The sequence below is a fragment of the Mauremys reevesii genome, linkage group 3 (genome assembly GCF_016161935.1).
Source record: "Mauremys reevesii isolate NIE-2019 linkage group 3, ASM1616193v1, whole genome shotgun sequence".
NCBI classification, from domain to species: Eukaryota; Metazoa; Chordata; order Testudines; family Geoemydidae; genus Mauremys; species Mauremys reevesii.
The window spans coordinates 86,770,779-86,793,242 of NC_052625.1; the positions used below are offsets into that span (position 1 = coordinate 86,770,779).

At 44.5% G+C, this 22,464-nt stretch overlaps 1 protein-coding gene and 1 long non-coding RNA gene across 12 annotated transcripts in view; one reads left to right on the forward strand and one right to left on the reverse strand.

Moving 5' to 3' along the window:
- The window catches only part of RPS6KA2 (ribosomal protein S6 kinase A2), a 445,421-nt gene that overhangs the window by 368,482 nt on the left and 54,475 nt on the right, over positions 1-22,464 (forward strand). For all 11 annotated transcript variants that reach the window (XM_039528713.1, XM_039528712.1, XM_039528709.1 and 8 more), the window contains one exon: positions 11,064-11,128. In XM_039528713.1, coding sequence (XP_039384647.1) covers positions 11,064-11,128 — 65 coding nt within the window. The remainder of the gene's footprint in view (positions 1-11,063; positions 11,129-22,464) is intronic.
- LOC120400263 lies at positions 11,073-14,802 on the reverse strand. The gene is made up of 3 exons (XR_005595655.1): positions 14,709-14,802; positions 12,829-12,886; positions 11,073-11,203 (listed from the first exon to the last, which is right to left on the reverse strand). It is a non-coding gene; the product is annotated as an uncharacterized LOC120400263 (long non-coding RNA).

A 22,464-nucleotide genomic window follows, 5' to 3' on the forward strand; every position in this document is an offset into this window, starting at 1 on the left:
TTGTTAGCAAGATGTTTGGCAGCCCAATTACATCACCATCTGGCTGGGCTATGGTTCTTGAAATTTCTAATAATAATCTTGTGTGGAAAATGGAACTTCCCTCTTGCTATCTGTGTCCTTGTGCTGCGGAGTGACCTTTTAGGGCTTTGCTAATGTACAAAAATTAACATTCTTCAAGTATGTGTCAGTGTAGAGCCACTGAAGGTGCTCATGCGCCTCATGTGCATGGGACTGGACATTTTAAAGTAGCAGTGTCTGTTGGGGCTGCACATGTACCATGTGTCTCCTCATGCTCCTATGCAAAGGCATAAAGAGTGAAGCGACTGCAACCCTCCCTCAGGTCCCTCCTCTTATTTATTGCAGTGAGACAGAATCTGGCAAGTTTCTAACCCACTAGCTCTTAGTTTTGGCTAAACCTTCTTAATTTCTTCAGAACTCTTTTGATTATCTTCATATGTGACTGTTGCGTTCATATCAACCCATCTTATATGAGTATCAACAGCTAGATTCCCCCTGTACACACCTTCATGCCCAGCGCTTCTTAACTTGGCAGACCTAAACCTACCAGCGTCAAACCCTATCCATCCTGCTATGGACAAATCCCCTTAAAAGATGGACATAGGAGTTGCCTCTTCTGTTTAGGGGGACATGGGGCCAAACTCCATCTTCTGGAACAATTCATGAGTCTCATCATACCCTGAGAGCCTGTGAGTGGACAAGCCAGTGTTATCCAGCATCTCTGTTGAAGACTGGTGCAGAAAAAATTGTGCCAAGAAAGAAACTTGTGCTGGCACTGGTAGCGGCATTGCCATCTCTGGTCCCATTCTCTGCCCCTCCCCAACAGACACTTATCACAGATGCTTCAGTGGGCTAGAGCACCCAGATGAACCACCTACAGATGCAAGGGCATGCTGTCGGGATGACCTGAGATTACACATGAATGTCCAGGAGCTGAGACATCAGACTGGCCTTCATAGCATTCCTGCCTGTTCTGTGGAACTCCGCAGTGCAAATCCTGCAACACAACATGTTGGTGATGCATGATGTAAACAAACAAGGAGGTGCCTGATCATCCCCTCTTCTGCCAAGAAACCATCAGGCTACTGAAGTGGTGACATCAACACAGGATAATCCCACTAGGTCTAAACCTCCTAGGGCTCGGTGAAGGTCTGGTAGACTTCTTAAACAGTCACCCAGTGACCAACCACAAGGGGTCACTGAAGGAGTTTATATAGACCTCATATTCTACCCCGGCAGGATCCCCATAATAGACTTCTTTACCACAGGGGACAATGTCAGATGCATGACTTTCTGTTCCAGAAAAGGCGTGAGCCTGGGATTATTGCCAGATGCATTTCTTTTGCAGTGATCTGGAGGATTCATATATGCCTTGACAACAATTCTCCAGGATAATGTCCAAGATCAAGAAAAACAAGGCTACAGACATCTTGGTAGACCCTTATTGGCCAAGACAGTTTTGGCTGTCACATCTGCTACAGATGGCCCCGTGCCATCCCATTCACCTCCTGGCCTGCCTGGACATATCACAGAATCAAGGTCAGCAGCCAGACCCGCAGCTGTTACACCCGATGGCTCAGATGTTGGCTGTTTGAACAATACCAAGAGAGACTGCTCCCTACAGGTTCAAAAGATTCTCATACAATGCAGAAAATCCTCCACCAGGAAGACTTATGCCTCAAAGTGGAAAAGATTTTCTATATGGGCAGCCCAACATGGTTTGGACCCAGTTGAGGCAGCAACACTGAAGATCCTAGACTATGCTGTTCCTGAAACAGGCAAAACTATCATTTAATTCTCTCAAAGTCCCCTTGGCGGCATTATCAGTGTGTCACACTCCAGCATAGTCACACCCAAAGATACTGAAATTCTTTAAGCGCCTTCTTCATATTAGCCCTCCATTTAAGGACCTGACTCCCTCATGAGACCTCATTGTTATTCTTCTGAAGCATATGGACTATGGACCCTCCCTTTGAACTAGTGACAGAACATGCCGTGCACCCTTATCATCAAGAGGATCTTTCTGGTGGCTATCGCCTCAGCTTGGAGAGTCAGTGAACACTAGACTCTCATAGCTGGACTGCGGTCTTTCATATGGACAAGGTGGTACTCAGACTACACCCCAGTTTCGCCCCCACCGTGGTCTAGACTATCACCAAAAATCAATTATCTTGCTAGTCTTCTTCCCAAAGCCACACTCATCAATGGTAGAGAAGAAACAGCACACTTTAGACTTATCCACAGGTCCGCTGTATTACCATAATGGGACCAAGATGAAGTTTTGTCTGACTCTTTGCCACTTTGTGGTCATTTCTGGTTTGTCCAAAGGCCAAGCCATCTCACCACAATGAATTTCCAAGTGGATCATGTAATGCATTTCCACCAGTTATCAGTTGTCTGGAGAGCCTTTCCATTCGAATATCCATGCACATTCCACCAGAGCACAAGCTGCATCTGTCACCTGCTTCAGAAACTTTCCGATCTTGTGCTCTTGATATGGCAGCCAGAGCAGCCACCAAGTTCAGGGGAACAGTTCTCCAATCACTGATGCAGCTGAAACTCTTCACTCCCACCATCCTGAGGGGAACTGATTGCTAGTCACCAGGGGCGGCTCTAGAAAATAGGCTGCCCCAGGCAGCGCGGTGTGCTGCGCCGCCCTTCCTCGGTCCCGCGGCGGGTCCCCTCTTCCCGCGGCTCCGGTTGAGCTCCCGCGGCAGGTCCACCGGAGCCCCGGGACGAGCGGACCTGCCGCAGGCATGACTGCAGGAGCTCCACCGGAGCCGCGGGAACAGCGGACCTCCCGCGGGCACGGCTGCAGACGGTTCGCGGGTCCGGCGGCTCCGCTTGAGCTGCCGCAGTCATGCCTGCGGGAGGTCCAGCCGAGCAGCGGGACGAGCGCCCCCTCCGCAGTCATGCCTGCCCAGCCTGCCGCCCCCTAGATTTGGCCGCCCTAGGCAACAGCTTGGTTTTCTGGTGCCTAGAGCCGCCCCTGCTAGTCACCTACAGCAGGATCCACACTCACACATACTCAAAGAAGAAAGAACAATCACTCTACAGAAACTATGGTTCTTCAGGATGTTGTAATCACAAACACCCCTCAATCCTCACTTTCAGAGTCCTCAACTAACACAGGCTTCGAATGGCAAGAGAACTAAGAGATTGGGACCACTCTCTCCTTTATTTCCTCACACAAGAGCATGAGAAGGCAAAGGGAAACCAAACAGACACTGCTTTTCAATAATTTCCAATCTCTCACACACAAGGCTCATATAGCCCTACATATAAAATGCCAAAAAAGGGAGTCACACTGACCACAAGATCTCAGATAACCACTAGGGTAAATAACTGCTCTTTCTATTTGATTACAAAGATGAAGCGAATAAAATCAATATTGTTCTGATTTTTGTAACCTAAATGTTGCTTAACTACTGAGGTGATATTTGTTGAAGCAAATTTATTGGCTATTACTGGTCCTAATCCAACATCTATTGAAATCAGTGGGAATCTTTCCAATGGCAGTTGACTCAGACCCTTTTTTAACAATTAAATCAATTAAAAATTATATTCAATAGCTATGTTCAAAAGAAAGTTAAGGTTGCAAAGTCAAGCACTCAGAAGTTAGGACAGGCCAGAATTGGCATTGCCAGTCCAATCTCAATTTGTCTCCCTTGGCTTTAATGAAACATAGGCTCCAAAGCACCTAAAACCCCTTTTGAAAATGGGACTTACACTCCTAAGTCACTTAGGCACTCTTGAAAATTTTACCCACAATCTTTAATTATATGATCACATACTGTTTTTTCCACAGGATCCTGGCCTCATTCATTGCACGGGATGGTCAGTGCTCTCTGTGGGGGTAGTCATTCAATATTCTTTTTATGTTTAACCACATACCATTCAAACCCTGCACTGAATACAGAATTATTAATTTCCTCATGGGCATTTCCCTGGTGTTCTCATCGTAATGTCTGAGTGCACTTCACAAACAACTAGTGAATAATCTTTATAGCACTTCTTTTAGGTGAGGGGTGACATTAGACCCAATTTACAGTTGAGGAACTGAGGCACAGAGCCAAAACATGTTGACTGATTTTTGGTGCCCAATTTAACACACCTAAGACCTGATTTTTTTTTTTCAGAAAACTTAGCACTTTTTTTGTCATTTTATATGTTCAAAGCACAGCTCCCATTGACTTCAGTTGCAGCTGTGAACTATCAGCACTTCTGCAAATCTGGCCAAAGTGTCTCAAGTTGGGCAATCATAAAGTAAGGAACACACAGGTAGCAACCACCTGTGAGAAATTTGGGTTTAAGTGACTTGCCCAGCGTCACATAAGCATTCTTTGGCACAGTCAGGGATAGACTCCAGTTCTTCTAAGCACATTTGCTGGTCCTGATACTCTTCTGATGCTGGGTTTATATTAGTGTAACTCTGTTTTTTTTCTGTGGAGTTTCTACTTAGCTATACTGGTGTCAGTGAAATCAGAAGCAGACCTGCCATATATGTTTAGTAGACAATCTGGACTGTCCTTGAACTTGGATGATGATTGAAAATTTCTCATAAGAAATCCATGGAACAAGGTTTGTCGCTGGCCAAGTTTTTGTATTTACTGATTTCTGGCAGCAGCCTAGTCTATGTTCAGAATACCAGGGGAGAACAAATCAAAACTGTAAACATACCTATTGGGTCAGCTTTCCCATATACATGGCTGACAGCCCTGCATGTAATATGCAAGAAATATTTGTTTTTAATACCTAGTCATGAGCCAATGTTAAGTAGGCTGTAGAATGCAGTTCTTGATCAGAGCACTTTGGCAAACACTAATACTGTCTTGTGTGCATCGAAAGCAGATGTCACATTTTACAAAAGCTTGAGTTGACAAGACCTTTTACAAAACTGCTTGTTTGGAAATACAAGTATTGCAAATAAAAGACTTAGCACCCTGAGGTGCTGAGCACCCACAGCAAGGTACTCAGTGTTCTCAGTTCCCACTAATGTCAGTAGGAACTGAGATGCTCAACACATCTGGAGATTCTCAGCATCTCACAGGAAATGGCTCCAAAATTGCAATGCAGAATCTTCATCTCCAGGTGTTACTTTCCCTCATGGGAGAATGAAAGATGCTATTAATAAAAACAAATCAACCAATCACGTGGCACACTCAGTCAAATCTGATAGTTGTTTAATTATTACTGAACACCTGCTGATTTTCCTCAAGCCAGTAAACTAAATGTGCTGAAAGGAATAAACAAGAAAGATATTAAATGAGGACATAAAGCAAAAGTAATGAAAGAATTAGACATGTGCTGCCAAACCCCACGAAGTTTTGCTAAATAATCAATAGTATACGTAAGAAACATAAGAAAGTTGTTAGTGAACAAAAAGTATCTATGACATTGGGTGTGTTTGGTGCCAATACAAATGAGAACCAGTTTTGAGGTACCCCAAATGAGCTGACTCTTTGTGTAAATTTGAGCCTAAACTATATGCACCAGAGTTTCCCCATCAGTTAACTGGAGTTAATAAAACTTAACTCTCACAAGGTGGTTACAAATGCATCTCTGTAAGTGCTAGGTAGCAGTAATACCATTGCTCCCATGTCAGGAAGCCCTTTGTACTCCTAGTCCTACCTAGTTTTATTCTATTCTCTCTATTCTATAAGGCTCTTAGATCACACTCCTCATTTTAGTATCTGAGTGCCTTCCAGTCAGGGCCGGCTTTAGGCTGATTCCCCCGATTTCCTGGAATCGGGCCCTGCGCCTAAGGGGGCCCCACACCTTACGTGCCTTTTTAACGTTTTAATTTTTTTTACTCACCCGGCGGTGCTCTGGGTCTTTGGCAGCACTGTGGCAGCGGGGGGGTCCTTCACCGCGGAAGACCCAGAGCGAGGGACGGACCCCCTGCCGCTGAAGTGCCACTGAAGACCCAGACCGCTGTCGGGTATTCGAATCAAAATAATTATCTTCGTGAGTTCACAGAGAACAGGTGAGGTCCAACAAGACTGGCGAAGGGCAAACAGAGGTAACTGTTGTACTCAGCACTGGTGAGGCCTCGGCTGGAGTACTGTGCCCAGTTTTGGGTGCCACACTTTAAAAAAGATGTGGACAAAATGGAGAAAGTCCAGAGCAGAGCAACAAAAATGATAAAATGTTTTGAAAACCTGACCTATAAAGAAAAGCTGCAAAAACTAGGCATGTTTATGAGAAAAGAAGATTTGGGGAGGGATCTGATAAGTGTTCAGATATGTTAAGGGCTGTTATAAAAAAGATGGTGATCAATTGTTCTTCATTTCGACAGGAGGTAGGAAAAGAAGTAATGGGCTTAATCTGCAACAAGGGAGATTTAGGTTAGATATTGGGAAACTTTATCTTTAAAAAAGAGAACAAAGAGGACCTGGGAAATTATAGAGCAGTCAGCCTAACTTCAATACCTGGAAAGATACTGGAACATATTAAACAATCAGTCTGTAAGCACCTAGAGGACAATAGGGTGATAAGTAATAGCCAGCATGGATTTGTCAAGAACAAATGCCAAACCAACCTAATTTCCTTCTTTGACAAGGTTACAGGCCTAGTGGATAGGAGAGAAACTATAAAGAGAATATATTTGATTTTTAGTACGGCTTTTGACACAGTCCCACGTGACAGTCTCATAAGCAAACTAGGGAAATGTGGCCTACATAAAATTACCATAAAGTGGGTTTACAACTGGTTGAAAAAACATGCTCAACAAGTAGTCATTGATGGTTTCCTGTCAAACTGGGATGACATATCTAGTGGGATCCCACAGGGTTCACTCCTTGGTCCAGTACTGTTTAGTATTTTCATTAAGGACTTGGATAATGGTGTGGAGAGTGTGCCTACAGCATTTGAGGTGACACAAAGCTGAGAGGCTTGGGAGCACTTTGGAGGACAGAATTCAAAATGACCTTGACAAATTAGAGAATTGGTCCGAAACCAGCAAGATGAAATACAATAAAGACAAGTGTGAAGTACTATATTTAGGAAAATCAAATGAACAACTACAAAATGGGGAATAACTGACCAGGCTGTAGCAATGTTGAAAAGGAGCTGGGGGTTATAGTTGATCACAAATGTAATGAGAGACAACAGTGTGATGCTGCTGTGAAAAAGCCTGTTATTCTGGGGTGTATTAACAGGATTGTTGTATGTAAGACAAGGGAGGTAACTGTTGTACTCAGCACTGGTGAGGCCTCGGCTGGAGTACTGTGCCCAGTTTTGGGTGCCACACTTTAAAAAAGATGTGGACAAAATGGAGAAAGTCCAGAGCAGAGCAACAAAAATGATAAAATGTTTTGAAAACCTGACCTATAAAGAAAAGCTGCAAAAACTAGGCATGTTTATGAGAAAAGAAGATTTGGGGAGGGATCTGATAAGTGTTCAGATATGTTAAGGGCTGTTATAAAAAAGATGGTGATCAATTGTTCTTCATTTCGACAGGAGGTAGGAAAAGAAGTAATGGGCTTAATCTGCAACAAGGGAGATTTAGGTTAGATATTGGGAAACGCTTTCTAACTATAAGGATAATTAAGTGCTGGAATAGGTTACCAAGGGAGGCTGTGGAATCCCCTTCTGTGACACAATTGAGCCAGGATTTATATACAGTTTGCTGGTTGAATGAGGTTCACACTTCCAGCAATGGTAAAATAGTTTCAAGTGATTCTCGAGTAAAGAGGCTGGGAACTGTTAAAGAAGGGCTATAGTTTTATTGTTTTCTGTTGTTCGTTTTGGGTAAGGGACATAGAGCAAAGGAAGGTGTAAAGAGGAGTAAGCCATAGAGAAGGCAGGAAGAGCAAAGAAACAGATGCTGAACTCACCAAGAAGCAGTTAGAAGAGCTGTGTGCAGTGAGCTCTGTCAGCAGCTGATCAGAAAAAATCGGAGCCGGTGGCCATGCCGCACTCGTATGCCATGAGGCAAGATGGGGCATTGCTCCAGACTGGGGAAGGGGTCCCTTTTTCTCCTACAGGGCATGCAAGAGCTCAAGCAGATGGTTCCACAGATGATCCAGCAGAGGCGGCAGAAGTGGCGAGAGTATTAGAGCTGTGGAGGCTGGAGTTCAGAAGGCTGCTAGTGGAGGAGAAACAAACAGAGTTGGAGGCCAGGTGTCAGAGTAAGGAGACAGAGCTGGAGCAACAGAAGCTTGCTGACCAGGACAACTGCAAGCAGCTCTAACAGAAGAGGACTTGCAAGTTATGCCCATGGGACACCAGAGAAGGACATAATGGGGTGTGCCTGATAGAAGCTAGCAGATGTGGATATGATGAATCTCACTACCCCACCTATAGCCTGAGTCATTATGAACACTAAAGGTTATTCCAGGATTCTGACTGGAAATGCAGGGAGGTGTGTGTTCTTGGTGTGTTGTTTTCTGTAACTAGGTAACAGGATTGAGGCCGAGGGCTCAGGTACAAGTGTACTATAGCCAGACACAGTGATCGAGGGAGTAAACCCTCACTGGGGAAACTGAGTCAGTGTTTGGTAGGTCTGGAGCAAAGCTGAAAGGGGCTAGGGTCCAGGATCTGCTAGGAGTGATGGGATCCTGGCACAACTAGGTCAATAGTTGTGGGCCTGTACTCGGCTGAGAGCAGTCAGCCTCTGGGAAAGCTGTGGGCCAGCACTCCGCTGGGAGCAGGGCTGGCTCAGGATGGAAAGAGATCTGGTTTCACACATTGGGTTGACAGAGCTCTCTACTGGCCTGGGTGACCCAGATGGGTGTGAAGCAAGCACTGGGGTAGTATGGATAATAAGAAGCATAAAAGGTGCCCCTTAGTTTATGGACCCAGGAGAACTTTGAACAGATGCCTGTAGCCAGAACCTAGTAGCTAATCCGACTGGTGGTTCACAACTGTGTGTCAGCAACTCTTGTCAGGCCTGACATACTCACTACATCTAACACACTGTTCTCATGGTATATGCCCCAAAAGGTGTCACATGAGAGATCACTGGGAAACTTCACACTTCCAGCAATGGTAAAATAATTTCAAGAGATTCTCGAGTTAAGAGGCTGGGAAATGTTAAAGAAAGGCTATAGTTTTATTGTTTTCTGTTTGTTTGTTTTAGGTAAGGGACATAGAACGAAGGAAGGTGTAAAGACAAATAAGAAGTAGAGAAGATCATTAATATTCTTACATATGTAGGCTTGAGTTATGTACAAAGAGTGATGGACATGTGCTAGAAATATGTTTGTCTCCATAAGCTCAATCTGTTGTAGACAAAGGACTATGTGTTTGTCTGACCAGCCTGGTCGTCAGGCCGAGACAATGAAGGTGTATTTACATAAAATATAAACAAAGCTATCAACCTGGAGAGTGGGGTCGGTAGCTTCTTGTGGGGGTCTGAACCTCAAATGATAAGTATCAAATAATTCTATACAATATTACTGTATTACAAAATGTATTAAGTAACGTCTTCTGTGAAAGTCAGTGACATGCTGGTGATTCATATCATTGTGAAATGTACACATGAACACTATATGGGGAATTATGGATATTCAGTGATATTATGCTTTAAATTCTGTGACCAAACGCAGGGAAAAACAGGTTTCCCCCCAGACTGGAGGGAAGGTAGCATTTTGGACTCAAAACAATGAAAGCCTCATTTACATACAAATCAGCACAAGGATGGGATGTCCACAGGAAGGAAAGAACAGCATGAGGTCATCCTGCCTCTTAAAACAGAGTCAATGAACTCTGAGTGATACAAGGGGAAACAGAGAGCCATTTTGGCATCTGTCACCTAGGAAAACAAGGGACTCCAGCACCTTGTATGTTTGTGGAAGGTCCTGACTGAGAGAAACTCAGCCATGGCTGGAAAAAAGAAAAATCAGCAAGAAATCTATCTTGAACAAAGAGAGTAGCTGACAAGTTAGGTCTTAGCCATTAGAAAGCGTATTTTTACTTATTTGCTTGTAACCATTTTTGTTCTTATCCCTTGCACATAAATTCACTTAAAACCGATTTCTTTTTGCTAATAAACTTCTCTCTTTGAAACTAAACCAACCCAGTGCTGTGTTTGAATTGAAGTGATTGTTAGCTCCAGTTAAAGTAGTAAGCTGTGCTTTTGTCCCTTCAGAGGAATGATGAACCTTATTACTTCTCTGAGTGTTCCAGGAGAGGGCTGGACACTCCAGGGCAGGGGAAAATTCAGGACTGGGAGTGTGTTGGGGTCACTCTGCAAGTAGTAACTAAGGCTGGTGGAGACCAGTGTCTGGCTGTTGTGTTGTAGGAAGGCTGCTAGGGTCAGAGTGCTGAATCAGGGCTGCACAGCACAGATGTTCAGGGTTTCTGGACTGTGAGCCACAGCAGCTGAGCATTTAAGGCACCCAGGGTTACAGGGCAGGCAGTGACACAACCTCTCGTTGCTCTGGATTGAACCCCAAAGTATTACACCATCATTGGCAGTTTTTAAGAACAGGTTAGAGAAAACACCTGTCAGGAATGGTCTAGATGAGCGTTTTTCAAACTTTCTGAGCTGAAAGCCTCCCTTTGAGTTACAAGTTTTGGTGGCATCTCCTCAATCCAGACAAAAATAGAGAGAAAAGGAGGGTCAAGGGGTGGAAATGGTGCTCCCTCCCTGAACCCCGCTGAATAGGGCTGCCCCAAGCCACCTGCCATCACTGCTCCTCCCCCTCAAACATTCCTCTGCGCCCTTCTAGGGGGACATGCCCCCCAGTTTGAAAACCTCTGGTGTAGGCATACTTGGTCCTACCTCAGTGTGGGAGGATGGATTAGATGACCTCTTGAGGTCTCTTCCAGCTCTACATCTCTATGATTCTATTTCCTTATCTAATATGAAGCATGAAAGACTGGCTAGGCAGACCCGACACAAGCCTACAATCAAAACTCTCACGTTCAAGGGTTTTTCTTTCCTAGCTGTATACATTTGTGATGGCTTAAACAATTTCTGACATTTCTAAATTGTTTCAAGGGGAAGGGAGGGATATGTTGGTGATGGTTTTAAAGAATACAGCATGTTCCTCCTGGCTTGGCTTTATTTTGACTCTTTCTTCTTGTTGTCTTGGCAGGTGCTGGCCTCGATGGAGTTGAAGAAATTAAACGGCACCTGTTCTTTGTTACTATAGACTGGAACGTAAGTAGAGAAATATTGTTGCTAATTGTAGTCTGGGATTAGGTAGATTTAGCAAAGGCCAGCTGGAAACTGAGTCTGTCATGTGAAAACAAAACAAAACAAAAAAGCTTACAGGAGTGAGATCTACCATAGAGGGCCTGTGAATTAAAGTCTTTTGATTCGCATCCACATTTCTGTTTTTACACTAAAGAAAATAAAGGTCCATTCAGCATCCTCAGCTTTTTCAAACTTTTTGTTTCTGTTTTACCTAATCAGCTGGCTCATTATGATGCAATTTGAATCATTTTCCAGAGGTTCAAAGAATAATTACAGTCTGAAGAACTTAATGTACTGATCCCAGGAGTTGGATTAGAATGTAATGGAGCAGTTCTAAATGAAGGCATTCCTGTGACATTTCATACTGAATGCAATACAAAGCTTAAGGCTTTGGTTTGGAAAAAGACACAACAGGGGAAAGCTATCTGCTCCTCTGGATTCTTCCACTGTTGTGCTCTTATTTTCTCTATAAAAGCGTTAGGCCCCTGTGTCTATGCCTGACTGAGTTGTACTATACCTTTGGGGCTCTGTGCTACCTTTGTGCTCTCCAAAGCCAGGATTTGCCAGCAGCCAATTTGCCCCCAGAGTAATTTAGAGCAGTCTCACAACTGCTCTATCTTCTGGCCCCCAGCAAAGGAAACACTGCAGCAGATCAGAGCACAATGGCACTCCAGTCATGTCCCTACCCCTCCAGTGCATCCCCTATGCCAATGAGGCTGGCAGAGTGTTTTCCAGAGCTGCTGTTAGCTGTACATCAGCTTGGGATGCCCTATGCTGTCGGAATCATAAATCACCCAGTTAAAGTAGCTTTGTGGCTTCTTTCCACCACAGGGATGGCACAAAGTGGCAATAACGTGAACCGGGATCAGTCCCTTACTTATTGGGTGCTTTAGACAAGCATAAAGTAGACAGATCTTAAAGACCAATTATTCTAATAATAGACTATACAGTTTAATAATCCAGAGCCAACAAGAGCAACTTTTTTTATGGATGTTAGTTGTTTTTATTTAGGTGACTGACTATTTTAGCTTCAGCACTTGAAATGAGAACAGCAAACATTTTAATAAATATAACAGTCCAGATAAGAAGTGTTTGAATGATGTGTGGGATTGTAACCAATCATTTGCCTTTTTGCAGTCCATTTCATCTCATAATGAAATTAACAGCAGAGCTCAGCTAAGCATTTGATTCAGACCTCTCAGAGATTCAAACTAAGCCTTGGCACAAGTTTCAATTTATGAACTAGCACTAGCGTTAATACAAATTTTGTCCAAATCTACAAAGTTTGAGTTAGAACTGGATGCACAAACTCTTTTTTGCTCTCTCTGAGTATCTGCCAGCATTCTGAGGCTTCTGCCTGCTAGAGCCTTTAAAACTCTCTAATCTAATTTTATCTGATGTAATTGGTTCCACAGAAATACCGTAAATTGCCCTAATATTAGAATTATATTCAGTGGGGTATGTCACATGGCCACTGCTCTGACTTCTGGTTTTGGTGAACCTGTGTGAATGCACCTAAACCAATCAAATCCATACCCTTGCGTATGGCTTCACAAAGGAGCTAATACCTGGGGAAAACTGTGCATTTGAACCCAATTCATTTTCAAACTACAGGCACTGAGCGCCCATGAAAGATCATTTTAATATTGTAAAAATTCACGCACCTGCTTTGAAGTGAACTTTGAAGAGCTGGCTCGGCTCTTGTTAGTACCTCAGGAGCCACTAAAATGAAAGAAATGTAGAGTTTTAGGTTTTCATCTGCTGCCCAGCTGACTTGCATCCCATTTTCTTAAGCACTAGTTTCAGGGATTCTCTTTTCCTTTCCTATGTAGCACTTTCCATTTCAAAGTATTTTTCCAACATTAAGAATTAGGTTGTGTCTGGCCTTGCAAGAGAGAGTTCACAAAAGGCCATTCCTTACTGTATCCAGGTTTCTGCTTTTACACTAAAGAAAAATCAGTATGATTTGAGCCAGCATGAGCCTTGAGATGAAACTGGGCCTTTATGTTTTATTATAATGATACAGCCAGCTGTTAGCAAGCCCTTCATGGATGGAAACAGAGAGGGCTTGGGGAACAGGAATGGATCTTGCACAGATGTTTCATATTGATCACTATTTTTTGCAGCAAAAGTCCCTGATATGTTCATTTTGTTCATCAACCAAATATATAGTACTCTTTGCTTCAGCTTGCAGGCAGTCAGCAAACATCAACAGTGATAAGCAAAGACTTCAATACTGATATATTTTACTGAAAGAATATTTGAAGTCCTCAGTGGGGAAGGGACAAGGTGTCTCAGAAATTGCCTATCCCCTTTAACCCACTATGGCAGCTGTGATTGACAGGGACACTTCAGCTGACAGTCCAGAAACATTCAGGGACCATAGGGAAAGCATTTTCCATCAAAAGCCCTCAGGATGAAACACGCTTATCACCAAAGACCAGAATGAATCTGAGTCTTCTGAGGCTGAGCACAAGACTGATTTTTTTGAAACAGGCTTTTCCCCAGTACTGAAGTAGCATGGTGACCGGGCAAGCAACCACCACACTTAATCCCATTTGAAAAAGAGGCTCAAAATAGAAAGGAGAACTAGATCCTTCTCTCAGATATGTATATGGTGCCCAGATACCATGGTGATGAGTGCTTTAGAAATGCAGATAGACAAATTAATAGTTTAGATCTTTATTTCACAACACTGTCTACTGAAGTCATTCACCTGGCTTTTGTTAGCAGTGGTTATTTCCTCAAGGACTGGAACACATTTCTTCATATTGGGGTAGTTGTGGCATGGTGTACTGGCATAAACCACCCCAATTCCATGTGAGGAAGCATCACATACTAACTTGTTGGGCAAGGATGGGTTATCATAGAATATCAGGGTTGGAAGGGACCTAAGGAGGTCATCTAGTCCAACCCCCTGCTCAAAGCAGGACCAATCCCCAGACAGATTTTTACCCCAGTTCCCTAAATGGCCCCCTCAAGGATTGAACTCACAGCCTTGGGTTTAGCAGGCCACTGCTCAAACCACTGAGCTATCCCTCCATTGTCTGATGTGACCTGTTGTTTTGCTTCTAGAAAAACTTTTTGACACTCACATGACAAAACCTGCTTTTGACCAGACTGCAGTAAACAATTCAGCAGATGCAATAGAGTTGCTATGTTTGGTACAAATCGGCTATAGTAGTTGATGAATCCCAGAAATGATCTAAACTGTGACACATCCTTTGGCAAGGGAGCGTCCAGGACTGTTCCTTCTCCTGAGATTTGTGTAGGGCTTATTCATCAATAACATGCCCACAATAACCTATCATGTCCTTGAAAAATTAGCGTATTATGCAATTAGCTTGTAACCTGTATTCTTCCAGATATTTTAATACCCTTTTCAGGGTTTCCAGATGTTCTTCATCACTTCCACCAGTCACAATAATGTCATCCAGATAACATTGTGTACCCAGAATACCTTGCAAAACGTGATCCATTGCCCATTGCCATATAGTAGGAGCTGAAGCAATATCAAACACTAGTCTGTTGAACTGGTACTGACCCATTTGTGTGTTGATTGTGAGGTATGCCTTAGACTCTCCCTCAACTTCCATCCATAGGTAGGCCTGTGACAAATCAATTTTGCTGAATCGTTGTCCCCCTGCCAGTGGTGCAAAAATATCTTCAATTCAAGGCAGGGGATATGTAGACGAGTCGGACTCACCCCTGCGACGCCTCCTGCTGGTGACTCCGGGAATTAGCTCTGTCCAGCGCTGGAGCACCCTCTGCAGGCTGGTGATCCGCCTGTCCTCTGGCCCCCGTGTCCCTCCCTGGACCTGGTGCCCTTTCACATGGGGTGCTGCCCCTGGCAGTAACTCCTTTCTCTCTGGGTCTCCCCTCCTTGGGGAACCCCCACCCTCTATCCCCACCTTGCCTCAGTATTGGCTACTGCCAGTTATTGTCTAGCCCCACACTCTGGGGCAGACTGCAGTATCAGCCTACTCATCACAGGCAAAGGGGTTTGGACCTGCTGCCTTGGCCTACCCCTGGGCTGCCCTCTGCAACCCTCAGTACCTGTTGGCCCACTGCTAGGCTGCAGCCTGGGGCTTTCCAGGCTGGAGCTCCCCAACTCCTCAGCCTTTCCCCAGCCCTGCTTCACTCAGGTATCCAGTCTCACACTCCCTGCAGCTAGGCCCTTCTCTCTCTGAAGGCAGAGAGACTGTCTGAGCTTCTGGCTTCCCTGGCCTTTTATAGGGGCCAGCTGTCGCTCAGTTTGGGGCGTGGCCTCCAGCTGGGGCTACTTCCTCCATCAGCCCAGCCTTGAGAGCCACAGCTCTCAAGCTCTGCCAGGCTGCTTTTAAACCCCTCACAGCAGGAGCAGGGGATCCACCCTGCTACACGATATTTTTCAACCCTCAGTCTAGGGTTTATGGTGACCTTAAAAGCTCCACTCACTCTTACTGCACCACACATTTTTACAACTGGAATAGTAGCAGTTTCCCACTCAATCCTGGCCAGTTTTGAAAGGATGCCCTCTCTGTCCAGATGTTCCAATTAAACATCTAACTTCGAGAAGATACCGTAAGGGACAGGTCAAGCTCTGTGAAACTTGGGCTGAGCCTTCTCATCTAGGATTGTTTTAGCCTTCATGTGTTTTAGAGTTCCTGGGCCCTCCTTGAGTACTTCCGATGCCTGACTTAGTATCCCTCCAGATGTCGTTCAACTGTTTTAGTGGAGTCTGCTGAGAGTGACTGCAGAATCTTTATAGATATCTAATCTACCCTTATGTAACCATTCATGGCCCTGCAGGGCTGGCCCTCCTTTCTCAATTACATATAAGTCTAATAAACACTACTTATTGTTATACTCCACATTCACTTGCATCACTCCAATTGGCACTGTTTTTTTCTCCCGTATAAGTTCTTAGTAACATCAGTGTCCCCTTCAGTTTGGTATTTTAATAAGTTTTGTCATATTCCAAACATGAGATAAGAGAAACAGCAGAGCCTGTGTCCAATTCCATGTTAAGCATTTTGCCTACCACCCTGGTGCCCACCAAATTACAGACTGGTCATTTTTGCTCATACTATACATATGCAGGCTGGCTACTCCACTTTCCCGGTCTGTCACTACTGCCTCTGTCCACATAGTGTACATTGATATTCATTTTTCTTTACTGATTTAATCTCTTCCTTATTTTTCTTAGTGCAAGAAACTGCTTGGATATGACCCTTTTTATTACAGCTTCTGCAATATGCATCTTTAAATCGGCAATCAGAAGGAGCATGGAACCCTTTTCCATACCAATAACATGTCGGTCTGCTGAGCGGACCGGCTCTGTGTCTGGAGTAAGGCCCTCAGCAGCACCTGTTCAGTACTCTTCATGGCCTAACAAGCCAGCCAGGTTGCCTGATGGACCACCCTGCCTGATTGGCTGAGGAAGCCAGCCAGGCGGTTCTTAAACCTTACAGCAGCAGTAGCTTGCTGGCGGCTCAACTCATATGCCCATGGACTATCTGCCTTCCTGTGCTCATCTCTAAGTCCTGCTCCTGCTCTGCTCCTCCACAGCTCCAGCCCAGACATGGTCCTGCACCCAGCTTTGTTCCCATCCTGTCCCAGCCTCCTCCTGCCTCAGAACCAACCCTGCTCCTGCCTTCCCTAACTCCTGGTAACCCGGCTCCAACCATAAGCTTTGACTCTGACTCTGCTTCAACCCTTGACTCTGTCATTCAGATGCTGACCACTAGGCCGACTCCTGCTCTGGCCGCTAGGCCTGGCTGCCTAGGACCCGGTCCCCTGACACTCTTGCCCTGGGTTACAGATAGTGTAAGCATTCGTATTTCTGTTTTAGTGCCAGTATGCAATTCTATTGCATCCCTCTCTACAATTTCCATTGCTACTCCAATTTCTACTGTGTGTTTAAAGGTGTGAGCTTCTTCTGGGTGCTTTCATTCAGCAGTCCCTATACAAATCTGTCTCTTAGGGCCTCGCTAAGCCCATTCTTAAAAGTACAGTGTTCTGATAATCTTTTTAACTCTGTCGCAAAAGAGGAAATAGATTCACTTTCAAGCCGATTCCGCTTATGAAACCTGAACCTTTCTGCTGTAAGCAGGGGCTTGGGTGACAATCTTGAACAATTTGCACTCTTTAAAGGTTTTGCTGGCTGGCTTCTCTGGGACAATCAGACTACATAATAAACTGTAGGTTTTTCCTCCAATCACAATCAGTAATGCTGCTGCATGTTTTGCTCGGGGATTCTCATTTACTTCAAAATATTCCTCCAGCCTCTCTAGATATGTGGGCCAGTCCTCCACAGCATCATCAAAGGCCTCCGTTTTTCCAATACCGCTTGCCATTTCACCTCGCTGCTGTTACTTTAGCTGCTGTTAGCTCGTAGGGACTGCAAGCAAGGTCACAGATTGTCTTGCTGTTCGGATGCATAGAAGGTTCTTGACATCCCACCGTCATCGCCCATTGTTGTGTATTGTGGACGTAGCACAAATCCCTGATTATAAACCCAGACACATCCATACAGGTGGAGCCAGGTTGGCTGACTGACTCTGTACTGCATAGAGATAGAAGAAAAACAGAGTAACCACTATACAACAGCAAATTCAACATCAGCAACTGCTTAAAAAACTATAACTGCAAATTCACAAGAAGAAATTCAACCCTCCATTCAATACATTCAAATACATCACAATTACCTTGGCAACTGAGCTAGGCAGTACTTCTATATCCTGGGAAGTTTCCCAAAATCTGGGAATTTTTGAGTAAAATGTTTTGAATGAAAATTCTCAATTTCCCAAGTTGAAACATTTTACTCACAAATTCCCAGGTTTGGGGAAATTTCCCAGGATATAGAAGCACTGTAAGAAACTTTATCTGGGAATTTTTCACCAGATTTGGGAAATTTTTAGCGCTAGGTTGGGAAAAGTTGGCATCACAATATAGAAGCACTGGACCTAGGAAGAGTGAGGTCAGCAGCTTCCCTGTTACTGTCTAAGGAGAGCTGAAGCACCAGCAGCCCATCCTCATAGCATGAGCTGTACAGGAGAGCTGAATGCATGAGGAAGGCCAAGAGGAACGGTGTTCTCTGTATCCGTCTGCAGCCCAGGGGCGGAAAGAGGAGGGTAGGCTGGGCTTTGCACATTCTGATATTTGCCAAGCTCCGCATCGGAACCCACACTGCAATTCAGTGAATTCTCCCTTTCCTAGTTCTTAGGCTGAGTCCATTTGATGCCATATTTCAGCCTAGGCTGCATTTTCATGGCTGAGTTATATACCCTTCTGAAGACAGACCCTTAACTGTAGTTGGGCAAGTGGGGACCAGTACAATAATATGAGAACTGAGCTATGAAGGCTTGATTCTCCACTGAACCTGAGTTCTGCTGAGATGCAGTGGAGAAGGGGGGCTCTTGGAGAGCTGGTCACAGCTCCTTGATTCTCAGCTGCTTTGCCCCAGTGTAAAGTGAAGCTGCAGAGAGGCAGGTTTAGCATATACCACTGAGGTATAGTCCTTCAGGGCCCTTATGCCAGTGGAGAATCAGATGTAATGGACCCTAGATCTGCCATGCCTCCTCACCCAGACACGCACCCTGCCTCCACTTTCAGCAAGAGGGAAGGCTCTGGTGCTGGAGGAAGCAGAGCAGCCTTCATCAGCTTGATGCCAACAGAGATTCCCCCTACACAAGGGCAATTCTCTAGTGCAAATCCCCAGCCACTTTAGGTGCACTCTGCATTGTGTAAACAACACATAGTGAACTTGACAGACTGAAAAATCTGGTCCATAGTGTTTATCCCAAAGCCAAAATTGTAGCACTGGCCAATCTTTGTAAAAGCCTCCATACTACTGTTACTGTCACTGCAATAACAGGGGCCTAAATCTGCACTTTCCAGGGTGACCCAGACAAAGGTGTCTCTTCTGCAAATCTCCTCCTCAGTGCTACAAAACATTCATCAGGCCACTGCAGCACAAATTTGGTAGATTCTCCTTTAAATAAATTGACATTATTTCAGAGAAAAGGTCTGGGCTGAGATTTTAAGGGAGCCTGAGGGAGTTAGGTGCCCAACTCTCACAGCCAGGGGCGGCTCCAGGCACCAGCGTGCCTGCGGCGGGTCCCGTCTTCCCGCGGCTCCGGTTGAGCTCCCGCAGGCATGACTGCGGCAGGTCCGCTCGTCCCGGGCTCCGGTGGACCTGCCGCCGGCATGCCGGCGGGAGCTCCACCGGAGCCAAATGACGCCCTCCCCAGGATGCCGGAGCCGCGGGAAGAGGGGACCCGCCGCGGGACTGGGGAAGGGCGGCGCAGCGCTCCGCGCTGCTTGGGGCAGCGTGATTTGTAGAGCCGCCCCTGCTCACAGCAATTCATGTGCCTACAATCTCTACAACGTTTAGGGCCCATTTGTTCCCCAAGACAAATAGACACCACTCCCATTGACTTCAGCTGATTTAAAAGCAGCAGTGTGTCTGAGGGCAGAATTTGGGTCCCAAATGCTTTTTCTTCTTATTTTCCCCTTGCAGATTGTGCTTATAGAAGCTTTGGCTTTTCACTGGGTCTATGAAATCCCTTTGTACAACCCTCAGTCAGAGGAGATGGGCATGAATATCTGTTTTTTTCATCAGATGATCTAGAAAAAAAGGCTGAGTTAGGACTCTATTCATCACGGATAGGATTCATATATAAAGTAGGAGTGAATTTCATTCCTTTCATCAGATCTGGCTGATAGGGTGGGAGTGCTTTTTCTTCCCCACTCCCTCTGTTTTCTTTACCAGAACACACATTCATCATAAAGGTCAAACTAAATTCACAATATAAATTAATTATAGATGTTATCAACAGCAAAAGCTGATCCAGGGATGTGAATTCTGGTGCCCTTTCTGTCATTTGCTATTAGTGTTGTTAAGGGCTAACATTTTAAAAGATAGCTCAGCCTTTTGTCTGTTTGTTGGATTTTTCTGTGACAGGTATATATGTATCAAGGAAGTTTATTCCTGTCCTGCAAGTGCGTCACTGCAGAGAGCAGCATCTTTCTATTTCTGGAAGGTGTCTAAGGAATAACTTAATTCTTCATCAAAGACACTCAGCTCAGTGCAGGAAATTACTAAATAGTTCTTAATTAAATTAAATCATTTTCTTTTTCTTGATATCTGCCAGATGCATGCATAGGGCATTTACATCTGTATCTCTTTCATGTATCCATTTAAAATGAATTGTGATAAGTAAACTGTTCATGAATAATGAGGGACAGATGTGAGTTCCAAACACTTTATTGCCAGCTCATTACATGCATCACAGCGAAAGAAATGTCCAGTGACCACCCAAGTTTGCAACAGGGACTGAGGGCAAAGATATTAACAAAACATAATAGCAACACTTATTAAGTAGAGCTGGTACCAAAATCAGAATTTTCAGCCTGTGGGAAATTCTGATAATTCTAAAAATGAAAATAACGGGACAAAAAATGTAACTATCAAAATTTTTGGCAGAATGAAAAGTTCTGAAAAATTTCAGTTCAAATCATTTTGTTTCTACATTTCCATTAGAAACTAAAACTAAATGATTTGACATCTCCAAATCAAAATGTTTAATTTCAACTTGGTTCAGCCTTAACCTGAGATGCCAAAGTGACTCATGGGAGCTGAATTTATGTCTCTCATACCTCCATTTCCTGATGTGGGCCAGGCTCCCTGGTGATACCACATCACCCATGATGCGCTATGGTCACGTGAGTTCCATGAGGCATGGTGTTGGTTCAAACAGAGGGGAGACCGTGGTGTGTCATAGAGGTGTAGTCTAGTCATGGAACCCACCCCATAGAGAAGAATGGGGGTATGAGGTATCCAAAGTACAACTCCCATGAGGTGCTGTGGCAGCTGAAGCATACCCAAAGTAAAGTCATACTGACTGAAAACAACTTGAAATGAAATATTTAGTTTAGATTTTCCTGATGGAAAATTGACACATTATTTTCAAAATAATTCCCACCAAAAATTTTGATTTTGCAGAAACTGCATTTTCTGTCAAAAAAAAATATTTTGACAGAAAATTCCTGACCAGCTCCAATATTAAGCTGTGTACAAAAAGCATCTCTGTATAGTAGATATGTTCAGATGCAATAGGCTCTCAATTACAGAATATATTTTTTCACCTGTCAAACTAAGCAAAATCTTGACAGGTTTCCTAGCCTAGTGTCGAAAATATGAAATAGGTAATTGCAAAAAATGTCAGGGTTAATTCTCCAAACAAACTGGAGCTCTAGAAGCAAAGAGTCATCGAACTGTCAGAGGTCTCTATGTGCATTCTGGTGAATTAGATGTGAATTAATCTGACTATAATAACTGTCAGAGCCTCAGAATGTTTGGTGATTTGATAAACATACAGAAGCTTGGATGCTTATCCAAATCTGTATGCCTGAGTATATCATTCTTTCTTCTTTGAGTGCTGGTCCCTATGTGTATTCCACTGTGGGTATGCATGTGCTCCATGCACCTGAGACCGGAGAATTCTTGTAAGTCTCTTGTTCCATGACAGCACCCCTGCCCTCCTCAGGCTCCGCACCAAGAGCATAAGGGGCAGGGCAGACCAACCACCTCTCCAGGTCCTTCTTACTGCTGCATGGCCTGAGTTGGAATTCTCCAGTGTCCAGAGCTGATTGTTCTCTTCTCCTGTAAATATTCAAATTATGCTGTTCTCAGGGGTTTTTAATTGTTAGTGTTTTATAGCTCCCCAGTTATCCAGTGTTAGAATCCCCACCCTGGGAGCTCTCCTAGTCACTTGGTGGGGTACTTAGATTTTGCCCAGCATATCGGACTTCAAAAACTGTGTCTCCTGCCTCCACTCCTGTTCAGTCAGCAACAGCCACCAGGGTTCCCTCTGCTGCCTCAGAGATGCTCACATCTCTGCTAAGTGCAGTACCTGCCACTCTTTTCCCAACCAAACGTGGAAAGCACGAGAATTTCAGCTTTGGAAGCACCTTATACATTGGCCAGGGTCAGCAAGAAGCATGCTCTCCAGTACTATGTCTGACTCCAGAGTGGAGACAGGAGCAGGAAGGACCCTTTGGTTGGGCCTCCTTATGAGAGTAAGGCGCACTCTCACAGATGTAAAAGCAGATCCACTTCTAGACCCTCAAAGAGGAAAGATCCCTCCCCAACCTTCTACAAGTCAGGTGAGCCTTCACGCTCAATTCATAACATCTGAGGCCCTCCTAAAACTTAATGGCATCTTCAAAAGACTCATAGGAGCAAGATTTCTTCTGTATCAGCATCTGCATCAACTTGGACACTGACTGTGGTGCCACCTAAAATGAAGCACTGG